General features: G+C 37.8%; 1 protein-coding gene across 2 annotated transcripts in view; it reads left to right on the forward strand.

The window, feature by feature from the left end:
• The window catches only part of LOC129243092 (ecdysone-inducible protein E75), a 112,533-nt gene that overhangs the window by 20,216 nt on the left and 68,243 nt on the right, over window positions 1-24,074 (forward strand). Inside the window, exon 1 of one of the 2 annotated variants that reach the window (XM_054880211.1) lies at window positions 698-1,363. The exons of the other annotated variant lie outside the window; for it this stretch is intronic. Within the exon in view, the coding sequence (XP_054736186.1) occupies window positions 1,279-1,363 (85 nt within the window). The 5' untranslated portion in view covers window positions 698-1,278. Of the gene's footprint in view, window positions 1-697; window positions 1,364-24,074 lie in introns of those variants that run through there. 2 annotated transcript variants of the gene reach the window in all.

Below are 24,074 nucleotides of genomic sequence, written 5' to 3' on the forward strand. Positions count from 1 at the left end.
GTCAAATTGATTAAAGTATTAAAAAATCTCAAAATCGTTTTACTTAAACATTTTTAAAATCACAAGTGCCTGCATAAAATAAGCTGTGCTCTGAAATTAAGCAGTATTTTCTGGTTTATTAGTTTTCTGCTATTTAAACACTTATAAATTCTCACAAGAAATTGAGATAAGTGTTAAAGTCTAGTTGTGCCAATATCTCTTTAAGACGCCTCTTAGTTTTATAGTTCAGGAGCTTTAGAATTGATGGTATGCGCTGCACAAAATATGCTGTGAGCCCGTGCATGTATCAGTAGGAAATTCATTTTATCCATACTCAACCAAGAACAGCCTAGTTAAAAGTCGTTTGTTTTAAGATTTACTACGTATATGTCATATCTCAACTGGTAGAACTTCAGTCACCGTCGCACTAGTGCAAATCTACTGAATAAACTCTACTTCAGCCACTAGAATGTTTATGCAGGGCTACTGCGGTTGTGGTACAGTAATAGCTACAATGGCTACATACAATTCAAAGCTCAATGTTAAAAGCTTTCCAGCTTTTTAGCTTTTTGTGCAACAAACTCGTCAACAACTTACAAGTTCCCACTTGCTAATGCTATTTCTAACATATGCGGTCTGAATGCGAAATCTTATTCTATCAGCACTTCACAGGACAGCACATCATTGTGTAGCACATAGTGCATCGGTCTGCGTAAATTTGCGATTATTTAGAAAATTCAACGTGGGTAGTTTATATTTACTTACATATATACGCTGGTATAAAGATATGCATATGTGAATCTGAACAAAATCAGTTTTTATTTGAATCGCCGCCAAAGATTCTTGATTAAGATGCATGAAAACTACTTCGCCTTGGTTGTGTTTTTTAAAGAAGTGCAACAATACCATTGTAAATATTCGCCAGGCCAAGTAGGAAAATAGTTCTCGCAGGTCTCATGCAGAGGGTATATTATGAGTTTTAAATGTGTGAAATTAATTTCATGAAAATGCATAAAGACTTATCAAAAAACAAAACTCGAAAAAAAGTCTTGAAACATTTCGCGGAAACTTAGCAGTATTGTGTGGTACCTACATATAAGTTTAAGTGCTTATGTTTACAAATTTAGTGCAACATAATAACAAATCTTATTTATGACACTTTTTGAACTCAAATATAATCTGAGGAAAATAGTCGTTTGCTATTGCTTATCCACCAAATGCTTTTTTATTATTAAAAACCGTCGGTGAACTAAGTATAATTCGAGAGCGTTGAAAAACACAATTTAATACATATATAAAATGACTGTCGGCAAAAGAGGAAATTTTTTTACTGTTGCCAAACCGATAAATGATGCGGAAAGACTAATTGACCGCGTATTAGCCGGTAAGTAAAATTATTTTCAAGCAGATTTTTGGTGCAGTGTACTTCTTCAAATTGGGAAAGCATATCATTCGCATATCATTAAAAGGGCTGGGGAGTGCACCTCTAAAAATCTAAACTGATGAGCATACTCCTTTTGTAAATTAATTTCATTTACATAAGATATACATACATATGTACGAGTAACATGCACACGTACAAGCTAAAGCGAATTGCTTCAAACTCGCGTTGTTATTGCGGCTGCGAAAGTAAACGATTATTAATTTTGTACCCGCGCGCATTTGTGCAAACAGGTATTATAATTTGTTCGCATAACATATACTTATATATATGGAAGTAATTGGATACCAAAAGAGTCAGAATGATGAAAAGTGTCGATTTAAATAGCAGTTCCGTCCGGCCGTACGCACACTAACTCGAGCAAGCATTTGGTAAAATGCGTAGGTCCGCATTGAAAATGGGAAACATCGGTCAATGATACCGCTCACATCTTATATAACGGCCATTTTCAAATAAGAAATAACATTTTATCTATGTTGCAAATAACATAAATGGGGCAACCCATTTGCCACAAATGCTGAATATAAAAAATAAATACAATGCAAGTTTTGAAAAATGGGTGGTGCCTCAACCACTTTTAGGTACATGCGTGCATTTCGGTGAAGTCTTAATAAAACTCGTACACATATTGCTCTCCACCTCATTCAAATTATTATTAAACTTAATTGAGACCGGATAAAAACTTGGCCAGATTTTTTATATGTCAAAACAAAATTTCCATACGTCCGCCTGATGTTACAAGCTAAAGTTGAGATATTTTTGCAGAACTATCGTCGTAACCGAATGGGTTGACTACCATTCGGAATTCAGAGTGAACTTAGGTTCGAATCTCGGTGGAACACCAAAATAAAAAAAAATATGTGCCGTTCGGAGTCGGCTTGAAACTGTAGGGTCCCTCCATTTGTGGAACAACATCAAGACGCACACCACAAATAGGAGGAGGAGCTCGGCCAAACACCCCAAAAGGGTGTACGCGCTAATTATTATATATATATATATATTATATTAGTCTTCCTTACTTGTTTTATTGTAATATTTTGCTATGTGTCATCCGAAACTATTTTTGCATCAAATGTCTGCTTTAACATTAACATAATCTTTTATTTTTAACGAAAAAACCACTGAAAAAATTGTAAGCATATTTTTGTTACTAATCGCTATGAATTTTTTATAAAGCATAAACGTGGAGATTGTGATCAATTCTGCACACTTATCTGAGATTTTGTTTTTGGATTATGACACTCTGGCAGCAAATGAGCGATATATGAAAGTATTTTTGCATACATATCCATACGTATGTTCGTATGCGACTAGTGCATTTGGATGTGTGGATATCTTTCTGGCTTTATACTTAAAAAAGTGTATTTACATACATATGTATATGCTAAAGACTTAAATTCGCGTGGATTTGAAATCAGCTTGTTTTGAAACTGATAACAGCGTCAAAATATCAAGCCAGAATATACTTTCTAGCAACTATTCACTTTTATTGGGTCACACTCACACAAAATCACACACGCATATGTAGATATACATATATAATAGAAATGGAATACTTTCAGGCATATCAGCGATGACGGCTAGTTAGGTCAATGAACGTTGAAAACGCTGAAAGCGTTCCAAGGCCAAAGCCATTGAAGTCATTTGTCGTTTGATGACTCAGGGACTTATAGTGGTGTGGGAGGAGGGCTTTACTACAAAAGCTTTTGCGCTGGTAGACTCTATATATTTATAAATTTGTATACACTTTATACATACTTATGACATACATACATCTTTAAGGGGTTAGTCTACTTTGTCACTTTAAAATTTTTCAATTTTTTTTTTTTGCATAATTTGAAAGTATATATATCCAGAAATATTGTGTAAAAATTTTAAGAAAATCCGAGCACTCTAACTATTTTTTTTTTACCTGAACATCATTTCGTCTACCTGCGCGTATAGCGTGCATTAAAAACTTTAAACGCGTTTTTCTCAAAACAACGTTTTCAAAATCTAGCTCCACTGTATCTCAAAAACTAATCAACCGATTTTCATAAAATTTGGATCACCTATTCTAGACATAATTTGCACCAAATTGACGCTCGGGGGTTTTGAAATTTTAAATTTTTACTATATATTTTTTTTAAATATGCGAAAAAAAAACCGTTCTATCAAAAATTTTCCATTTTTATCAGCCATTTTTTTTGTCTTCATTAAAACCTAATATCCGAGGGTCATTTTGTAGCCAGTATCTTACTGAATCTGAAACATTTTGATTTTTTTGTTTCAGACAAGCCGTTCTTGAGTTCTGATGGAGCTGCCTCACCAACCCATGTTTGAGACGTTACGCTTCACTGCTATTTTTTTACTAAAAATACTATAAAATTGAATAAAAAAAAATTTATTTCTGAATTTTAAGACTTTATTTAATAAATCAAACAAATTTTATATTACTATCATTTATAGTTTTCTCAAAAAAAAAATCACGAATATAGCCTTTTTTTCGAGTCTCCAAAGTAGACTGACCCCTTAAAACTGCAGGTAAAAGAATGTTTGTAAGTAACGATTGATTATTAATATTTAGAAGTAGAAAATAATTTTGTCATAAATGCATTGATGACTGTACATTGATTGTATATAATTTAATAAAAGAAGTGGTATGTTAACAAAGCTGAAAAGTAGGACGCTTATTAAGAACTTCAAAAATAAGTTGAGCATTTAGACATATCCCAGATGACTAATTTTTATGAAGCTCACACGTCTAGCATATGGTCAATAAAACCATTGTAATACTTTTGCTTTGGATTTTTTTAAAAATGGGTCTCACCAAAAGTGGTGAAAACTAGTACTTGTCACACTTTTTAGACTATACCATATATAGTGTATCTGCTGCAAAGGAGCTCATCTCTTCCATCTTGTGTCATATTGAGCAAAAATATGTAAACAGCTCGGTTTATTTAAAATGAGACGAATAGATTTAAGATAAGCCAAATATATTAAAACTCCTTATAGTGGGAGCATTGAAATCGTTTCAAGGGCGGATAGCACGAATCGCCTGTCCCTTTTAGATGTTCATACAAGTATGTGTGATACATATGTCTGTATATTCTTGGATACAAAACGTATGCAATGCAATTGATTTAACTCATTGTTGAACTGAAAAAGTTCTGGGGCAAATCCAACAGGTCAACGCACTGGGCCAATGTACGACCTTCAATTTCAAAGCACCACAGCAACGCAAGTATAACTATAAATGTTGTAGCGAATCGAGGCACGAGTATGAAGGTGTTTATAACGGAGCCATATACACTATACGATATGCAAAAGCTTTTTGCACCGCCGCACATATAAGTATGTAAACAAGTGTATATGTGCGCGCAAGTAAATGTAAATGTATGTGCGAGTAGGTTTTACTTGTGAGCTATGCGCGACTATCATACGGGTAATCCTAGAGTTTGAAGCCTACTGTGTACATGAAACATAAGGTGAAACAGGAGATTTTCCCTAGCAGACAAAGCTATCTTGCCAAGAAAAAGCTTCTCATGAAAGCCATCTGCCGTCGAAAGCAGCTCAAAAGTGTAGGCTCTTTCATCCATGCACAACAAAGGACATACTTATTTATGTAATTGTAATTGTATACTTATTTGTATAATTGACGTTTAACCCTTTTTGGGTGCTTGGCCGAGCTCCTCCTCCTATTTGTGGCGTGCGTCTTGATGTTGTTCCACAAATGAACCTACATTTATGATCCGACACCACACGGCACATATTTTTTATGATGAGCTTTTTCAAGGCAGAAATGCACTTGGAGGTTTGCCATTGCCAGCCGAGGGGTGACCGCTTTTAGAAAAAACTTTTTCTTCATTTTCTTTTTCAGTAAGATTCGAACCTACGTTCTCTCTGAATTCCGAATGGTAGTCCCGCACCAACCATTCGGCTACGCTGGCCGCCTAACAAAGGACATACTTACTAATTATAAATGTACTTATAAATATATAATATCTAAGTTCTATATGCAATTATTATCTTATTTTCAAACTTTCTCACGTGTTTGTCGTTTGTTTTGCTATAAATTTTTAAGTTCTAAAAGGTATGGAGTTATATGGATTTCTTTTTTTGGATTAGAAATTAACTAAACACAAAAATACAATATTTATTGTGGGGACTATTTGGGGAACTTTAAATATGGAATTGTCGTCAAACGACGACGACACCATTGTGTACAAAAAATACGGATGGCGTTCCGGGGTAAAAACTCATATATGTATGTTAGTGCACGCTCTTGTATGAAAAAGTAACAATCCTGAGGTAAAATTCCCTAAATCCTAATGAAATACATACATATGTACACGTGTATATTTATTACAATTGGTACTTCATAATTACGTCTTATCATTACAAATGGAATACACGCCTATGGGTTTATTTAATATTAAAAATAGTGTGCTACTAGTAACCGTCGCCTGTGTTTGCAGAGCTTTTCTTATATACTTTCACTTTAAGTTCAGGCTTTGAATGTCAAATGGTATTTCGCAGCAAACATTAACTTACTCAATTATTCCACATTAAATATAATAAAATACTTAAATAATAGAAGCGGAGTGCTGTGTGAGAGAGTGTTTTTTAAGGCAAGACATATACATACATACATACATATGTACATTTTTATGCCTCTAGAGCATTACTGCTAACTACAATTCGCAATGTAATCACAGTAGAGCAAGTTGAATGCACTCGCTATGTGGCAATGCGAAAACCTCGATCTAAATTCATTTATTTACTTGCCGATGCAAATTCGAGTATAAGTTCGTAATGTCTATAAGCATCTTTGATATATATTCATTCATGTGCGCTAAATATATTGTGAACGAGCATTACGTTTAATACACACACTAACCAGTGAAGTTAAAGATAGGAGTTACGGTTACAAATTTACATACATATGTTTGCAATATTTCAATACTCTTTTGTACATTTATATATTACATTATTGTAAATTTTCACAATTTTTGTATTGATTAGACAAAACAAAATAAATTATGGTAGATAAGTAAATAAACATGTTTTCCCTATTTTACCGTGTATGTCAAGCTTGATTCGCTGGGATTTCGAACATAGCATAAGCTTTTAGCGTTACTTGTGAAGGGCGCTCAAAACTTAAAGCTTTTAATTAAATGTAAGCTTACATATGTGCACAGTTACAGAAATAGTTATAGTATGCTAGAAACATTTATTCTGTGTACAATCTCTTCCACTAAGAATTTCTGAGAACTACCACCATTTCCTCTCAATGAGAAAGTATCAAACAAAAGTGAAAAACATAAAGCTTGAAAGTTTTCCTGGCGCGTAATTCAATGCTTCTGATGGAAATGGAAATTTGTGAATTATGCCTCGTCCTAAGTATAGTTGCACACTTTTTCTATATTAACTTATTTCCATTTAAACTTTCTAGCTACAGATTTATCAAAACCCAGTTTTTGATTTGTTTATTGTACGAGTATAAACTCATGCTTGTAAAGTTATTTTTCCGACTAAAAAGCAATTGTTGCAAGCAAAAATTGGTTTACTAAAAACTCGAAGCTACCTCTCAAAATAAAACGTCACTTTGGGTTCTCAATTTCCCTTTCCTGGCAATTGCTCCGAAGTATCACCTCTGTGACTTACAACTAACTGTTTTCCTATGTAGCGTATTGTGCGAAAGACTGAACTTAACCATTAAACAACTGATATGACAAGATGTTTATAATACGCCAAGGTTTGAAAAATACCCATGAAAAGATAGTCTCGAGACACCATCTTAAATCGTATTCGACAACACAAAGAGTTACCTATATGAAGCGATGTCTGAATTTGGTATCCCTGCATAACTAATACGAATATGATAGATGACGTTGATCAATATCAATAGCGTCGTCAGATTTGGGAAGTCTATATCCGAGCCATTTGATACCAAACGAGGTTTCACGCTGTCGTGTGACTTCTTTAACCTGATGCTGGAAAATATCGTGCATGCCGCCGATGATATTGACATCGTCGGTCTTAACAATCTCGCTGTTAGTTCTGTCTCTTCTAAGCTGGATGAAGAAGTAAAGCGAATGGGTCTGGTGGTGATAGTAAGATGAAGTACCTCCCATTATTAAACCAACATTCGCGCAGTCTCGTATTGGTATCTACATACATCATTTATTTTCAAACCATCAATAACACCGATAATAATATCTGCTTTGAAATCTCTCTTGCCATCAAATGCTACTTTGGACGAAGCAGGCAATTGAGTAGTAAAGTTATCTCTCGACGAACACCTTAGTTTTGTCTTTAAGCGTATAAAGATCCAGTGGCTCTGTTAGCTGGTCATTTCCGCCGAATGGCTCTGAAAGTATTCGATGCGGTACCATCTGGTGGAAGCCTTCATTTGGCGTGTTCAACTGGAGCCAGTTAGCACGAGAAAGAAAGGACTGACGGGCTTTGTTAAACTCGGCCAAAATCGCTTAAGTGGTTATCGCACGAATCAAGAGGAAGAAAAGTTCGGAAAAGTACAAATTCAGGTGAAATTATATAATATATATATATATATATATATATGTATTTTTATGTAGTTTTTTTTGTTGTGTTCGTGAAAGTGCAGATGCATGCATGTAGTTATTAAAAATGAATAAATTAAACTAAATACAAAAAATAACAAATAAAAAACGATAGGAGAAAATGTAAGGAGTAATTAATTGTGTCCAATATTGTATATACATAAATAGGTGTGTAATCACTGCAGACTTGCGAAAAAGTTCTATTTGATATTTTAAAGTTACATAACGCTACCGACAGAGCTCGAGCTTTTCAAAGCTTATGAGAAAAGCTTTTCTCGAAATCACAAACATGCAAGCGGACGATTTGCATACATAGCGGATAAATACATATGGACATACATATGTGTGTGTGCATAAGATTTCCTTAAAAACTGAACATTTGACTAAGAATGCCGAAAGATATCTCAATCAATCCTTTTTAACCCTCAACACAGACGTCCAAATATAAGAACGATATAACATATCACCAAATGAAAATACATAAAGCAAAAGACTTCCGAACATGTAAAACACATACATACATACATATGGGAGAAAATTCTCAATATCGTAAGGCAAAACAATTGTCAAAAATCAAAAATGTTGAAAATGTTGATGAGATTTTTTTTGAATCTTTTAATTTTCTGCAAAATGTAGAACTTTCACTTACAAGGTTTTTATTATGCATTGAACTAATTTTTTTTTAATATCAATGAAAAAACCTTTTGCATGAAATATATTATGAATATTGTAAAAAGATGAGCTAACTTATTGATGTGAGCACAAGTGTGTTTGACTTTGACTTAACGCCTTGTTGACCGACGATACTTATGATACTTATATATATAACTAGCAAACCCGGTGAATGAATTTTTCGTTTCAATTTATATGTTTTATTAAGCATTGGAGCTTTTTTAACCATTATCCATTTATATTTTTCAAAAAAAAAAAAACGAAAAAAAATAATTTCATTCGGATTTCACATTATTCACTGTTCCAAAATCCACTCCAAAAAAATTCACAAACAATTTTTACATGTTGCACTAACGTTTTTTCCTTATGGCATCCAAATCAGAAAGAAATATTGACACATTGTAACTCACACTGTCAATTTGACAGTTCAGTTCCGCCCCAAGCGTTAAAAAAGTAAGCGACATTATGGCTGGTTCAAAAGAACGCTGTACCCGTTGCCAGTGCTCCGAATTACAACCAAACTTTACGAAACCCATTTTCAATACTTACTTAACAATGTGCGTAAGTTTGGTTTAATTCGGTGCAAAGACACGGCGGGTCCACGATTTGGCATATATTTCGAGACCCTAGTCATCAATAGGTATGAAAATTACCCCGTATTAAAGCACTTATCAACAGCTTTCATTTGATACCCATATTGTACATACACAACCAAAGGTTACCCGGGTCCACGGTTTGACCTATATCTCGAGACCCCAGTCACGGAGCGGCATGAAAAATACTCTGTACTAAAGCATTCACCAACAGCTTTCATTTGATACCCATATTGTACATACACGACCGAAGCTTACCCGGGTCCACGTTTTGACCTATATCTCGAGACCCTATCTACCAATAGGTATTCAAACTTTACGGAAATCATCTTCAATACCTACTTAACAATGTGTGTAAGTTTGGTTTAATTCGGTTCAAAGACACGGCGGGTCCACGTTTTGGCATATTTTTCGAGACCCTAGTCATCAATAGGTATGAAAATTACCCCGTATTAAAGCACTTATCAACAGCTTTCATTTGATATCCATATTGTACAAACACATTCTAGGGTCCACGTTTTGGTCACTATCTCGAGACCCTAGTCACGGATCGGATGGAAATACTCTGAACTAAAGCATTCACCAACAGCTTCCATTTGATACCCATATTGTACATACACATCCGAAGGTTACCCGGGTCCACGTTTTGACCTATATCTCGAGACCCTATCTACCAATAGGTATCCAAACTATACGGAAACCATCTTCAATACCTCCTTAACAATGTGTGTAAGTTTGGTTTAATTCGGTGCAAACGCGGGTCCACGTTTTGGCATATATTTCCAGACCCTAGTCATCAATAGGTTGGGCAGTGCTCTCCGAGAGCTACAGAGAGCTGAAAAAGGAAGAGAGACGTATTATCCGAAAGAAGAAACGAGAGGCCGAAATACGTGAGTGCGAAGAGCTTGAGATGCTGGCCAACAGGAACAACGCCCGAAAATTCTACCAGAAAGTTCGGCGGCTTACAGAAGGTTTCAAGACCGGGGCGTTTTTCTGTAAGAACAAAGACGGCGAACTGGTGACTGACGTACAGAGCAATCTTAGATTATGGAGGGAACACTTCTCGAACCTATTAAACAGTGACAGCTGCGCATGTCACCGAGAAAGTGAAGATCCCGATACCCCAATCGTTGACAACGGAATTGTCGTTCCGCTACCCGATCATGACGAGGTGAGAATAGCGATAATGCGGCTAAAGAACAACAAAGCCGCGGGCGCCGACGGACTGCCGGCTGAGCTATTCAAACATGGCGGCGAGGAGCTGGTAAGATGCATGCATCAGCTCCGATGCAAAATATGGTCGGATGAAAGCATGCCTGCCGATTGGAATTTAAGTGTGCTCTGCCCAATCCATAAGAAGGGCGATCCTGCAATTTGTGCCAATTACCGCGGGATTAGTCTTCTAAATATCGCGTATAAGGTTCTAGCGAGCGTATTGTGTGAAAGGCTGAAGCCCACCGTCAACCAACTGATTGGACCTTATCAGTGTGGCTTCAGACCTGGAAAGTCTACCATCGACCAAATATTCACAATACGCCAAATCTTGGAAAAGACCCATGAAAGGAGAATCGACACACACCATCTTTTCGTCGATTTCAAAGCTGCATTCGACAGTACGAAGAGGAGTTACCTGTATGCCGCGATGTCTGAATTTGGTATCCCCGCAAAACTAATACGGCTATGTAGGATGACGTTGCTCAACACCAGCAGCGCCGTCAGAATTGGGAAGGACCTCTCCGAGCCGTTTGATACCAAACGAGGTTTCAGACAGGGTGACTCGCTGTCGTGTGACTTCTTTAACCTGATGTTGGAGAGCATCGTACGAGCCGCAGAACTTAATCGCTCAGGCACAATTTTTTATAAGAGCGTGCAATTGCTGGCGTATGCCGATGATATTGACATCATCGGCCTTAACAACCGCGCTGTTAGTTCTGCCTTCTCCAAACTGGATAAAGAGGCAAAGCGAATGGGTCTGGTGGTGAACGAGGACAAAACGAAGTACCTCTTGTCTTCAAACAAACATTCGGCGCATTCGCGTATCGGCACCCACGTCACTGTAGACAGTTATAATTTTGAGGTTGTAAAAGATTTCGTTTATTTAGGAACCAGCATTAACACCGATAACAATGTCAGCCTTCAAATCCTACGTATAATCTCTCTTGCCACCAAGTGCTACTTTGGACTAAGTAGGCAACTGAGCAGTAAAGTCCTCTCGACGAACAAAACTAACACTCTACAAGATCATGCCCATCCTAACGTATGGCGCAGAAGCTTGGACGATGACAACATCCGATGAAGCGACGCTTGGAGTGTTCGAGAGAAAGATTTTGCACGGCGAATATCGCAGAAGATGGAACGATGAGCTGTATGAGCTTTACGACGACATAGACATAGTGCAGCGAATAAAGATCCAGCGGCTACGTTGGCTGGGTCATGTCGTCCGAATGGATACAAACGCTCCGGCCTCCTCTGCGTTGGAAAGATCAGGTGGAGAAGGACTTGGCTTCACTTGGTGTGTCCAACTGGCGCCGGTTAGCACGAGAAAGAAACGACTGGCGCGCTTTGTTAAACTCAGCCAAAATCGCGTAAGCGGTTATAGCGCAAATTAAGAAGAAGAAGTCATCAATAGGTATGAAAATTACCCCGTATTAAAGCACTTATCAACAGCTTTCATTTGATACCCATATTGTACATACACAGCTAAAGGTTACCCGGGTCCACGTTTTGACCTATATCTCGAGAGCCCAATCACGGAGCGGCATGAAAAATACTCTGTACTAAAGCATTCACCAACAGCTTCAATTTGATATCCATATTGTACAAACACATTCTAGGGTCCACGTTTTGGTCTCTATCTCGAGACCCTAGTCACGGAGCGGCATGAAAAATACTCTGGACTAAAGCATTCACCAACAGCTTCCATTTGATACCCATGTACATACACATCCGAAGGTTACCCGGGTCCACGTTTTGACCTATATCTCGAGCCCTATTTCCAAAATAAAATATAATCCATGTTACTCGTGGATGATGTAGCTTTCGAATGGTGAAAGAATTTTTAAAATCGGTCCAGTAGTGTTTGAGCCTATTCATTACAACCAAACAAACCAACAAACAAAGTTTTCCTCTTTATAATATTAGTATAGATATATAATTTGCGCGTACACCCTTTTTGGGTGTTTGGCCGAACTCCTCCTCCTATTTGTAGTGTGCGTGTTGATGTTGTTCCACAAATGGAGGGACCTACAGTTTCAAGCCGACTCCGAACGGCTGATATTTTTATGAGGAGCTTTTTCATGGCAGAAATACACTCGGAGGTTTGCCTTTGCCTGCCGAGGGGTGACCGCTATTAGAAAAATGTTTTTCTTAATTTTGGTGTTTCACCGAGACTCGAACCAACGTTCTCTCTGTGAATTCCGAATGGTAATCACGCACCAACCCATTCGGCTACGGCGGCCGCCATTTTATTTATAAGGTTAGAAAATCTTTAAGAATAATATTTGGAAGTTTTTTAAGCGTCGGTATTTTAAGGGAAGCTATATTATATATATTACATATATTGGCGGCCACCGTAGCCGAATGGATTGGTACGTAATACCTTTTGCCAGCACGTAAGTAGCTTCGAAACTCCGTGCATGAAACAAAAAATGATAGAAAAACTTGAAAAAGCTCCTCATAAAAAACCATTTGTCGTTCGGAGTCGGCTTAAAACTTCAGGTCCCTCCATTTGTGCAACAACATTAAGACGCAGGAGGAGCTCGGCCAAACATCCAAAATAGGTGTAAGCGCCAATTATATATATATATATATATATATTATATATACATACATATATTAAAATTCGCCTTATTTTCTTTTGCATCTCTACGGAAGGGGAATTAATGTTTTTTTTTTTTTGCCTGGCGGTTAACGACTTCTCTGCGAAAGTGATGAATAAACTGGATGCAAAAGTGAATATATTTCTGAAGGCGCTGAGTAGGATATACCAAGTGGCAAGAACCTGAGCATTGCATTCTAAAAACCTCAGTTCAAGCTCCGGAAAGAACAGATGTTTTTTTAAATAAAAAAAAAACTCATTTCAAACACTCACATAATTTTTTACGTTCGTTCATTTTCACAAATAAATGTTTCTATCATTTAATATTTTATGTGCTGTAAGTGTCGAACTTGAGGCAACCGAATGGTAGTAAAGCGCACACTTTTGAGTGTATTTCTACTTTCTTGTCCTCTGAGAATTACTGTCCTTAACGATGATAGTTCACAAGGTTTGGCCATCCGATAGAGTAAGTTGCGAGAGTAAATTCGGCTGTCACGTCATCGGGGATTTAGCAGCAGAATTCTGCCCGCTAATTTCACATCTATTTACTCTTACGCTTCATCATTAAGTCATTGTTCAGACGGCAATGAAGTTGTTGCGTTGATTTTTTCGTATATCCCTAACACGATCTCAGTTTTTGGTGGCCTTTATCGTGAAGAAACTTCTGTCATAACTCCGGGAATCAGTCGATTCCTTCAAAATCGCTAAAAAAACTATACCTGTAATATTTAAATGAATGTGTTACGTTACGTAATAATAAATGAATATGTTTTTTTTTTTCTTATTAAAAAAGTTTGAAGAAATACAGCTGTTATTTTTAAACGCACAGCGCAGCGCGCTGATCTCACAAGTGCCAGCTTGAATATTTTTTTTTTGCGAAGGCTGTATTACGACTGATTTATTTAAAAAACTTTACCAAACAATAAATAATCATGCCCTACTAGGAATTTTCGTGCCGAACTGTTGACCGCTTGTAAGCGGTATTGCCTGTTTGTGCATCCTTAACGTTTGAAGTAGTATTCTTTTTAATAATAGAACGTTCGCCCGTATCAACTGACACGATGAAACAACGCTCTACGATTCTACGGAACGGAACGGTGGTGAGAATTGATTTACATGGGGCTTTCATAAGTTTGATCGTGTCAGCTGATACGGGCGTACATTTGCGTTGGTAAGTGTGAGCACCATAATATTTGTTTCAAATAGTCCTCATTTTGGAACTGGTACAAAACAATATTCACTTTCCAACTTCTTCTTCTTCTTAATTGGCGCTATAACCGCTTACGCGATTTTGGCCGAGTTTAACAAAGCGCGCCAGTCGTTTCTTTCTCGTGCTAACCGGCGCCAGTTGGACACACCAAGTGAAGCCAAGTCCTTCTCCACCTGATCTTTCCAACGCAGTGGAGGCCGCCCTCTTCCTCTGCTACCACCAGCTGGTACCGCATCGAATACTTTCAAAGCCGGAGCGTTTGTATCCATTCGGACGACATGACCCAGCCAACGTAGCCGCTGGATCTTTATTCGCTGCGCTATGTCTATGTCGTTGTAAAGCTCATACAGCTCATCGTTCCATCGTCTGCGATATTCGCCGTTGCCAACGTGCAAAGGTCCAAAAATCTTACGCAGAATCTTTCTCTCGAACACTCCAAGCGTCGCTTCATCGGATGTTGTCATCGTCCAAGCTTCTGCGCCATACGTTAGGACGGGCATGATGAGAGTCTTGTAGAGTGTTAGTTTTGTTCGTCGAGAGAGGACTTTACTACTCAGTTGCCTACTTAGTCCAAAGTAGCACTTGTTGGCAAGAGAGATTCTACGTTGGATTTCAAGGCTGACATTGTTATCGGTGTTAATGCTGGTTCCTAAATAGACGAAGTCTTTTACAACCTCGAAATTATAACTGTCTACAGTGACGTGGGTGCCGATACGCGAGTGCGACGACTGTTTGTTTGAAGACAGGAGGTACTTCGTTTTGTCCTCGTTCACCACCAAACCCATTCGCTTTGCCTCTTTATCCAGTTTGGAGAAGGCAGAACTAACAGCGCGGTTGTTAAGGCCGATGATGTCAATATCATCGGCATACGCCAACAATTGTACGCTCTTATAAAAAATTGTGCCTGAGCGATTAAGTTCTGCGGCTCGTACGATGCTCTCCAACATCAGGTTAAAGAAGTCACACGACAGCGAGTCACCCTGTCTGAAACCTCGTTTGGTATCAAACGGCTCGGAGAGGTCCTTCCCAATTCTGACGGCGCTACTGGTGTTGAGCAACGTCATCTTACATAGCCGTATTAGTTTTGCGGGGATACCAAATTCAGACATCGCGGCATACAGGTAACTCCTTTCCGTACTGTCGAATGCAGCTTGGAAATCGACGAAAAGGTGGTGTGTGTCGATTCTCCTTTCATGGGTCTTTTCCAAGATTTGGCGTATTGAGAATATTTGGTCGATGGTAGACTTTCCAGGTCTGAAGCCACACTGATAAGGTCCAATCAGTTGGTTGACGGTGGGCTTCAGCCTTTCACACAATACGCTCGCTAGAACCTTATAGGCGATATTTAGAAGACTAATCCCGCGGTAATTGGCACAAATTGCAGGATCGCCCTTCTTATGGATTGGGCAGAGCACACTTAAATTCCAATCGGCAGGCATGCTTTCATCCGACCATATTTTGCATAGAAGCTGATGCATGCACCTTACCAGCTCCTCGCCGCCATGTTTGAATAGCTCACCCGGTAGTCCGTCGGCGCCCGCGGCTTTGTTGTTTTTTTGCCGCATTATCGCTATTCTCACCTCGTCATGATCGGGTAGCGGAACGACAATTCCGTCGTCAACGATTGCGGTATCGGGATCTTCACTTTCTCGGTGACATGCGCAGCTGTCACTGTTCAATAGGTTCGAGAAGTGTTCCCTCCATAATTTAAGATTGCTCTGTACGTCAGTCACCAGTTCGCCGTCTTTGTTCTTACAGGAAAACGCCCCGGTCTTGAAACCTTCTGTAAGCCGCCGAACTTTCTGGTAGAATTTTCGGGCGTTGTTCCTGTTGGCCAGCATCTCAAGCTCTTCGCACTCACGTATTTCGGCCTCTCGTTTCTTCTGTCGGATAATACGTCTCTCTTCCTTTTTCAGCTCTCTGTAGCGATCCCACATGGCTCGCGTTGCGCCCGATCGCAGCGTGGCTCTATAGGCGGCATCCTTTCTTTCTGCGGCAGCATGACATTCCTCGTCGTACCAATTGTTTTTTCGGGCTCGCCGGAATCCGATTTCTTCTTCGGCGGCGGTACGTAGAGAACGAGAAATGTTGCTCCATTGTTCGTGGATGCCGGTTTGTTGGGCAGTGCTCTTCGAGAGCAGGAGTGAGAGTCGAGTGGCGAATCTTCTGGCTGTCTGTTGTGATTGCAGCTTTTCGATGTCGAACATTCTTTGCGTAGGTAGATGTACGTTTTTTGCTGCACAGAGGCGGGTGCGCAGTTTGGCTGCAACAAGGTAGTGATCCGAGTCAATGTTGGGTCCTCGGATCGTACGTACATCTAATACACTAGAAGCGTGTCTTCCATCTATCACAACATGATCGATCTGGTTTCGTGTTTTTCGATCAGGAGACAGCCAGGTGGCTTGGTGAATCTTCTTATGCTGGAATCTGGTGCTGCAGACTACCATGTTTCGGGCCCCGGCGAAGTCGATCAGCCTCTGTCCGTTATCGGATGTTTCGTTGTGCAGGCTGAATTTTCCGACTGTGGGACCAAAAATTCCCTCCTTGCCCACCCTGGCGTTGAAGTCGCCAAGCACGATTTTTATGTCGTGGCGGGGGCAGCGCTCATAGGAACGTTCCAGGCGCTCGTAGAAAGAATCTTTGGTCGCATCGTCCTTCTCTTCCGTCGGGGCGTGGGCGCAAATTAGCGATATGTTAAAAAAACGTGCTTTGATGCGGATTGTTGCGAGACGCTCGTCCACCGGAGTGAACGACAGTACTTGGCGACGAAGTCTCTCTCCCACAACAAATCCGACACCGAATTTGCGCTCCTTTACATGGCAGCTGTAGTAGACGTCGCAAGGCCCTATGGTTTTCTTTCCTTGCCCCGTCCATCGCATCTCTTGGATGGCAGTGATGTCAGCCTTTACTCTCACGAGGACATCAACCAGCCGGGCAGAGGCACCTTCCCCATTAAGGGACCGGACATTCCAGGTGCATGCCCTCAAATCATAGTCCTTAGTTCGTTTGCAGGGGTCGTCATCAGTATAGGGAGGTCTCATCCGAGGCTTTTTTAAAGTTTTCATTGGGGGGGATTTTTAAGTGGCGGGTCCCAAACCCAACGCACAACCAGCTATCCTGGAATGTTTCGCCTTCTCACTTTAGCTCACTCCCGAACGGGTGTTCGGAAGCTACCCAGAGGATACGTGGGCTAATCCCGGCCGTTGTGAGCTGCTTGAACCATATGCAGAAGAATCGTCCTGGCCATTCCCAAGTGAATGGCGATCAGTAACTTTCCCCACTTGCGTGGACTTCTACACATGGAACCATCCTCCCACTTTCCAACTACTTGCAGACATTTATCAATCGGACACTCTCAATAATCACTAACTATTCCGTGCGTTGTTGCTTCAGTTCCCATTTTTAATACATATTCAAATGTAAAGACTTTGCAGTGCAGGGTATCTACATTCCTGTACATAATATATTTACTATTACTAATCCGAACACATATGTGTAGGAATGTACATGTATGTATGTATATATAAATGAAGTGAATAATCTTCTGTTCCTTATATTGTTGCTTCAGTTCCCATTCTTAATAAACAAGCAAAAGTAAATAAAAAAAATTTCTCTTTCAACAAGTGCTTGTTCTGTTGTCATTGTGGAGCTGTTAATGAAGTTTTTCTCTTAGCGATGTTGCTTTTGTGCCTTTCTGGGTTCTTTCAAGGTTGTTCGGACATTGACATTACCTAATATTTTTCGGCATATTTCAGAGTAAGCAACTGTATGTGCGTACGTGCGTGTACGCAATTATATTTAAATGTTGATTCTCTCATCTACAAGCCATGTTGGATCTTAACAATTGTATTTACATATGTAGATATTTGCGCTGCTGTTGTCATTGGAAATGAAATGGTTTACCTATGTTAAAATTATTCTAACATACCTATGTACATAAATCCGCAAATAATTTAAGCAACAGGGAATACCTAAGAAGGAAGAAAAAAATATACATACCATAAGTAGCAGGGAATACTAGTGAAACAAAATAAAAGATGTTACTTTGAGTTGGTAAACAACTAATTAGATACAAAAATATATAGTATACATATATGTATGTATCTTCTACTCAAATATGAACGAGACGCTATCAATAAAACGGTCCGCGGATGACATATGGCAAAAATAAATTTTTTGTTTTTTGGTAGGACTGTTATAAGCTTACATGACAAATTTCAGGGTGATATGTCACATAGTTTGTTTTCTGTGCTACTGTAAACAAGTCAAGCTCGAGTGTGTTCTTCGAATTCTCTTTTATGACTTCAATTGTCTCAAAATGTTTTCCACGGAGCGGCAACTTGAGCTTGGGAAACAGGAAAAAGTCACATGGAGCCATATCAGGCGAATACGGTGCTTGCGGAACGATATTAACATTATTTTTGTTCAAATAATTGCGAACAAAACGTGATGTGTGAGCTGGTGCATTATCGTAATGCAAGAACCATGACTTGTTGTCCCACAATTCCTTCCTTTTAAGACGAATGTTCTCGCGCAAACGCTTTAAAACGTCTAAATAATATTCAGCGTTAACCGATTTGTGTGAATTTCAAGCACAATTTCCTTTACTTTTCCGATGTTTTCGTCGTTTACTGATGTTGGTGGACGACGTTCATGAGGCAAGTTTTCAACCGATGTACGGCCCTCTTTGAACGATTTGTACCACTGGAAAACACGTGCACGCGATAGAGCAGAGTCCCCATAGGTTGTCTGCAACATTTTTAAGGCGTCTGAAGCCGAAATTTTGTTGGAATAAAAAAATTTCAAACAAATTCTTTGAATTTCCATCGTTAAATTCGAAGAACACACTCGAGCTTGACTTTTTTACAGTAGCACAGAAAACAAACTATGTGATATATCACGCTGAAATTTGCCATGTAAGCTTATAACAGTCCTATCAAAAAACAAAAAATTTATTTTTGCCATTGTCATCCGCGGACCGTTTTATTGATACCGTCTCGTTCATATTTGAGCAGAAGATACATACACAGTACAAATACGATTACTGCATCTAATAAAAATTCGGGGTGGTGCAAGTTTCGAGGTTGTCGCAAGTACTGGGTTATTTTTCGATGCAAATTAAAATAGTTTTTTTTTTCAAAATAAGGCAGACTCTGTTTTTTCGTCAAACTTAAATTCATAATTGTTTATTAAATTTGACCAATAATGGATTGGTGAAGTCTTATTTGATAACTTTTCTCCGCAAGTTTTTAGCCATCGTATTCCGTCTCTCTTTTCAAAGTTTGCAACCCAACCATTACTAGCTTTCTCCGCAAACCAATTGAAAAGCGCCTTTTCCATTTTGGAAAATTCAGAAATATTAAGAGTTTTTCTTTTACCTGGACCGGATTCAGATCCCCGAGCTTTATTCTCAAAAATACAGCGTGAAAAGAATAAAAGGGAAAGGCAAAACAAAAAATTTTGCAAGTATCAAGGTAAACAATTTCCATACGCAATGAAAAGAAAACAATTGTGTGGCAAGAATAGAGATATGCAAGAATCGAGTTTCTACTGTATCTCAAAGCTCAATTTATATATGTAAGTATATTCCTACTTTATATATGTAAGTATATTCCTACTTGAATATATGCATTTATATATGTTCATACCCAGCATACAAGTACATGTTTATATGTTGAATTATTCTTGTTTATTCATTGTATGTATTGTAGTTTTATTATTAATTTTAACTTTCTTATACATACATACAGTGATGAACCAAAGTTGTTGGTTTCAGGGTCCAAAATTGTTATTGAAAAATTTATATATAATATATCAACACATTTATTTGAAACCTCTTTCTGATCAAAATAAACTAAAATTTAACAAAGTTATGGCGAAAAACAAAAACAGTGTTGACAGAAGTCTACATACAGTACAAAACAGTTTTCCTTTAGTGTGAAAACTTCACTTAATTTAGATACTGTTGCTTTTTAGCATTTAGTTGGTCCATCGCTAGCATTACTCATTGCTTGAAACCGGCGTGGCATCGTGACAACTAAATATGTATGTCAACTCTGCAGATGTTATACTATCTTCATATCTGAGCATATGATCGTTAGAAACCTGATTTTTTATAATTTTACGTTCCAACATGTTCACTAATATTTCAATATGGGCTTTGCGCTGGTGTGCTTAAGTGGCTTGGTGCATAATGTGTTTTGAATCGTTATCTTGTTGAAAGTTCCAACCTGCACCAAGTTCAAAATTACCCACAAAAGGTTTCGCAATATCTTCGAGTACAGGGTAGCGATTATAATGATCCATGTGACTCCAATAATTGATGTTCTTCCAACCACAGATGTCGCAAGTGCAGATTTATTTTCCTCCAAGCATTTGACCTTCCATCGCTGTCAAACATAATATATTAAACTTTGACTCATCTATGAACTGAGGTTTGCCAAAAATCGATCCCCTTTTCTTAATGTTCACGGGTTTTATTTCAGAAATTGTGTGTCCTACTGTGTAAAGCCGACTCCGAACGGCAGATATTTTTGTGAAGAGCTTTTTCATGGCAGAAACACACTCGGAGGCTTGCCATTGCGTTTTTTCCTCTTAACTTCGTTATTTTATATTAAAGAATGGATTATTTTCTATTTATTGTGATTAGAAAAAGGTTTCAAATAAAACTGTATCAACACATTTTTGAATAAACTTGTTGGACTTTCACACCAACGGCAGGGGGTGTATGTAGACTTTTATCCATCACTGTGCATATAAACTTATATTACTGTATTTAGATATAGTTCGTAGAAAGCATATCCAAATATATTTATATGTATGTATGTATGTATGTATGTATGTACACATATATTCAAAGGTATATTCATATGTATCTATGTGTATGTATCCGCACGCACATGTTTATATCTCTCTCTTGTCTATGAGCGTACATACATATGTGTGTATTATTATGTGAGAGCAAGTAGTGAGTTTACTAACCTTGAACTTCTAAAATGTTCGAATGTTTCCGGGGCGAGAATAAAAGTTGCACAAACAAGAATTGGATTGTACTTTTCACTTTATTTCCAAGAATAAATGGCATACATAAGCGCTAAGTGTTTAACTGAAGGTATTTTAAACCATTTATTTAGGACGCTTTGGTATAAATTTGGCTTGTATCTTAAACTACATATGCACATATGTGTATGTACATTCATACATATGTACATATACTTACTCATAGCCCATAAAGTCACCTTACAAATATTTTTAAATTTATTAAAAACACTATATAAATAGGTGAAAACATATTTTATTTATTTATTATTTCGTTACATTCGTACGTTCCAAAGCAAAATAAAAGAAAATATGTATTTCTCACTTCATTGTTTACATAACGTTAAGTAAGTGCAGCAACATGTAAATATAGAAACCAGAAAGTCTGCGTATACTTTGATACTTTTAATAATACCGTTACTTTATTAGGGGTTTTTTTCGTTTTTGTTATTACAATTGATGGGCTAGCGAACTCAGTTGCACATTCTAATTAAAAGTGGTAATAACATGAAAACATTGCAACCAAAGGAAGTAAAATAGTTCATCCGAAAGAAAAATAATTACAAATTGTAGAAAGATGGAAATAGTTTCCGAAACATTGGCAAAGCTATTAGGATGACGTTTTCCTCTGTTCTACGCGTAGGAGAAAATTGCAAGCATCCCGGGATTTTAACATGTAAGCCCAGGTCTGGGCGTCCAAGAACACTGTCGGTCCGAGAAGAGCGCATCATAATAATATGGTAAGGGTTAACCATTCGCATTACATCATCAAATTGTTGAAAATGTTAACGAAACAAAATCTTGTTGGTACAGTCAAACACGGCGGTGTTGGAATTATGGTGAGGAGACGCATGGCGCCAGTGGTGCGGATCAGTTAGAATTTATATGATAGAATCGATAATGGATAAAAGGGGGTGTTTGAATAAAAGGAATCTCTAACAGTGCCGAAAATCTTGGCTTATCTACAACGTTTTGGTTCCAACAGGATAACGACCCAAAACACACAGTCCAAAACAGACCAAAGAACAGAGAAAATTGCGTTTCGAGTCGTGGATATATGCGTTAGATTAGTTAACAAATGACTTTATGTAAATAACCATATAATGAATTGTGACAAAATGCTAAGGTCAGTCTTTGGAAAAACCAAAATTTTATTAACCTCTTACGATTACGAACTGCTTTTAATTTATACAGTTTCCACTACTCTACAGAAGGTGCTGGCAGTGAAGCAGTTCAGCGAAGTGTGTTTCAAACCAATACATTGTTAATCTACTGACATGAATGACTGTGTACGGCTGGATCACGCTATCGATGAACCGCCACTGAAGTTTCGATCGGGAAAGCATAATGGCTCCCTTCAAAAATCGCGCCAAAAACAAGATAGAATTTCATCTGCTTAAAAAAATTATTTGAAAAGCAAAAATACCTTAAATAAAATTTAACTTTATTTATTATGCTATTATCTGCTTCCAAATAAGTGTCATATTCCGTTTTACGAGCTCTTTACACTTTAACTCTCATGTACATATTTTAGTTAGAATGGCTCCTTTTTTTAATTTAGCTCGAAATGTGGGGCTGAGCATTAATAGACCTCAGAATCTTTCTGGTTGATACTTGTAAGCCCAGCGCTTTCTTTATTGTTGCCGTACTTTTCATTGAACTTGATACTACTTGTGAAATTAGTCGTTTTTAGTAAGTAGTTAGAATTTTTCGCTGATCTACACTCTTCAATTTCCTGTAAATTAATCTGTTTTTTAGAAATTTGTGAACGGCGCATAAAGATTTGCCCAATTCTTTCAGAAATTCTTCAACATGTAAAGCAACATCTCGTCTTTGTTCATAATTTGACAATAGAAAAACTGGTCATGTACTCGTAGATTAGGAACTTTGTATGGAGTGGTTATCTTTGGCAAAACCGGCAAAACTGTAACATTCGTGCAATTATTTAAATATTATCCAGATTTACATATACAATCATAACTTGTGAGTAATTGTTATTTTTGTATCAGAAGCGAGTTTTTCTGTCATATAAAGTGTTATTAATCAAGGCCTCTGTTTGGGAGCTTACAAAAAGATGCACACTAAAAATTAAAGAAGCCTGCTCCAAGCAACTTTCAAGGAAGGATTCGCAAGTGTACCTTTTATTATAAGATCTTTTTTAAGGGTTTGAAAATTTCGTTTAAAAAATATTAAAGTTATAACCTTATTCGTAACACTTAACCAAATGTGAAAACTGAATATTGGTCGTGACAAGTCAGCAAATCCCAATCAAAGAGAGTGAGAAACAACATATTTTCCTCTACTCCAACTAATTCACGCCAAAGTTGCAAGGCAACAATAAAAGCTGCTTTCGGAATGTTGCGACTACTCACACCGGAGGACAGCTGTTGCGTTTGTTGGTTCGGTTAGTTACCCCATGCTTGATGGCAATGAACTAGAGAACCATTGACCAGTTAAGCGAACCGCAGAAATGAAGAAAAGCAGTGAGGAAAACATTATACAAATTATTGCATTATAATACACGTACATTTGTACGTATTCGTACATTCATATGTATTAGTATCAAGGCGTACCGCAACTACATATATCTGATTTTCTTATAAATATTTGTGAAGAAAAGCAGTGAGGAAAACATTGTACTTTACAAATTATCGGATATAAAATATTAAGGCATACGAAAACTAGATCTGTTCTTTTTTTAATCTTGAAGACTAGCTTATCTTGGAAGGGTTATTTACTCGGTTATTCGGATGAGTCGCAA

The sequence above is a fragment of the Anastrepha obliqua genome, chromosome 3 (assembly GCF_027943255.1).
Source record: "Anastrepha obliqua isolate idAnaObli1 chromosome 3, idAnaObli1_1.0, whole genome shotgun sequence".
NCBI classification, from domain to species: Eukaryota; Metazoa; Arthropoda; class Insecta; order Diptera; family Tephritidae; genus Anastrepha; species Anastrepha obliqua.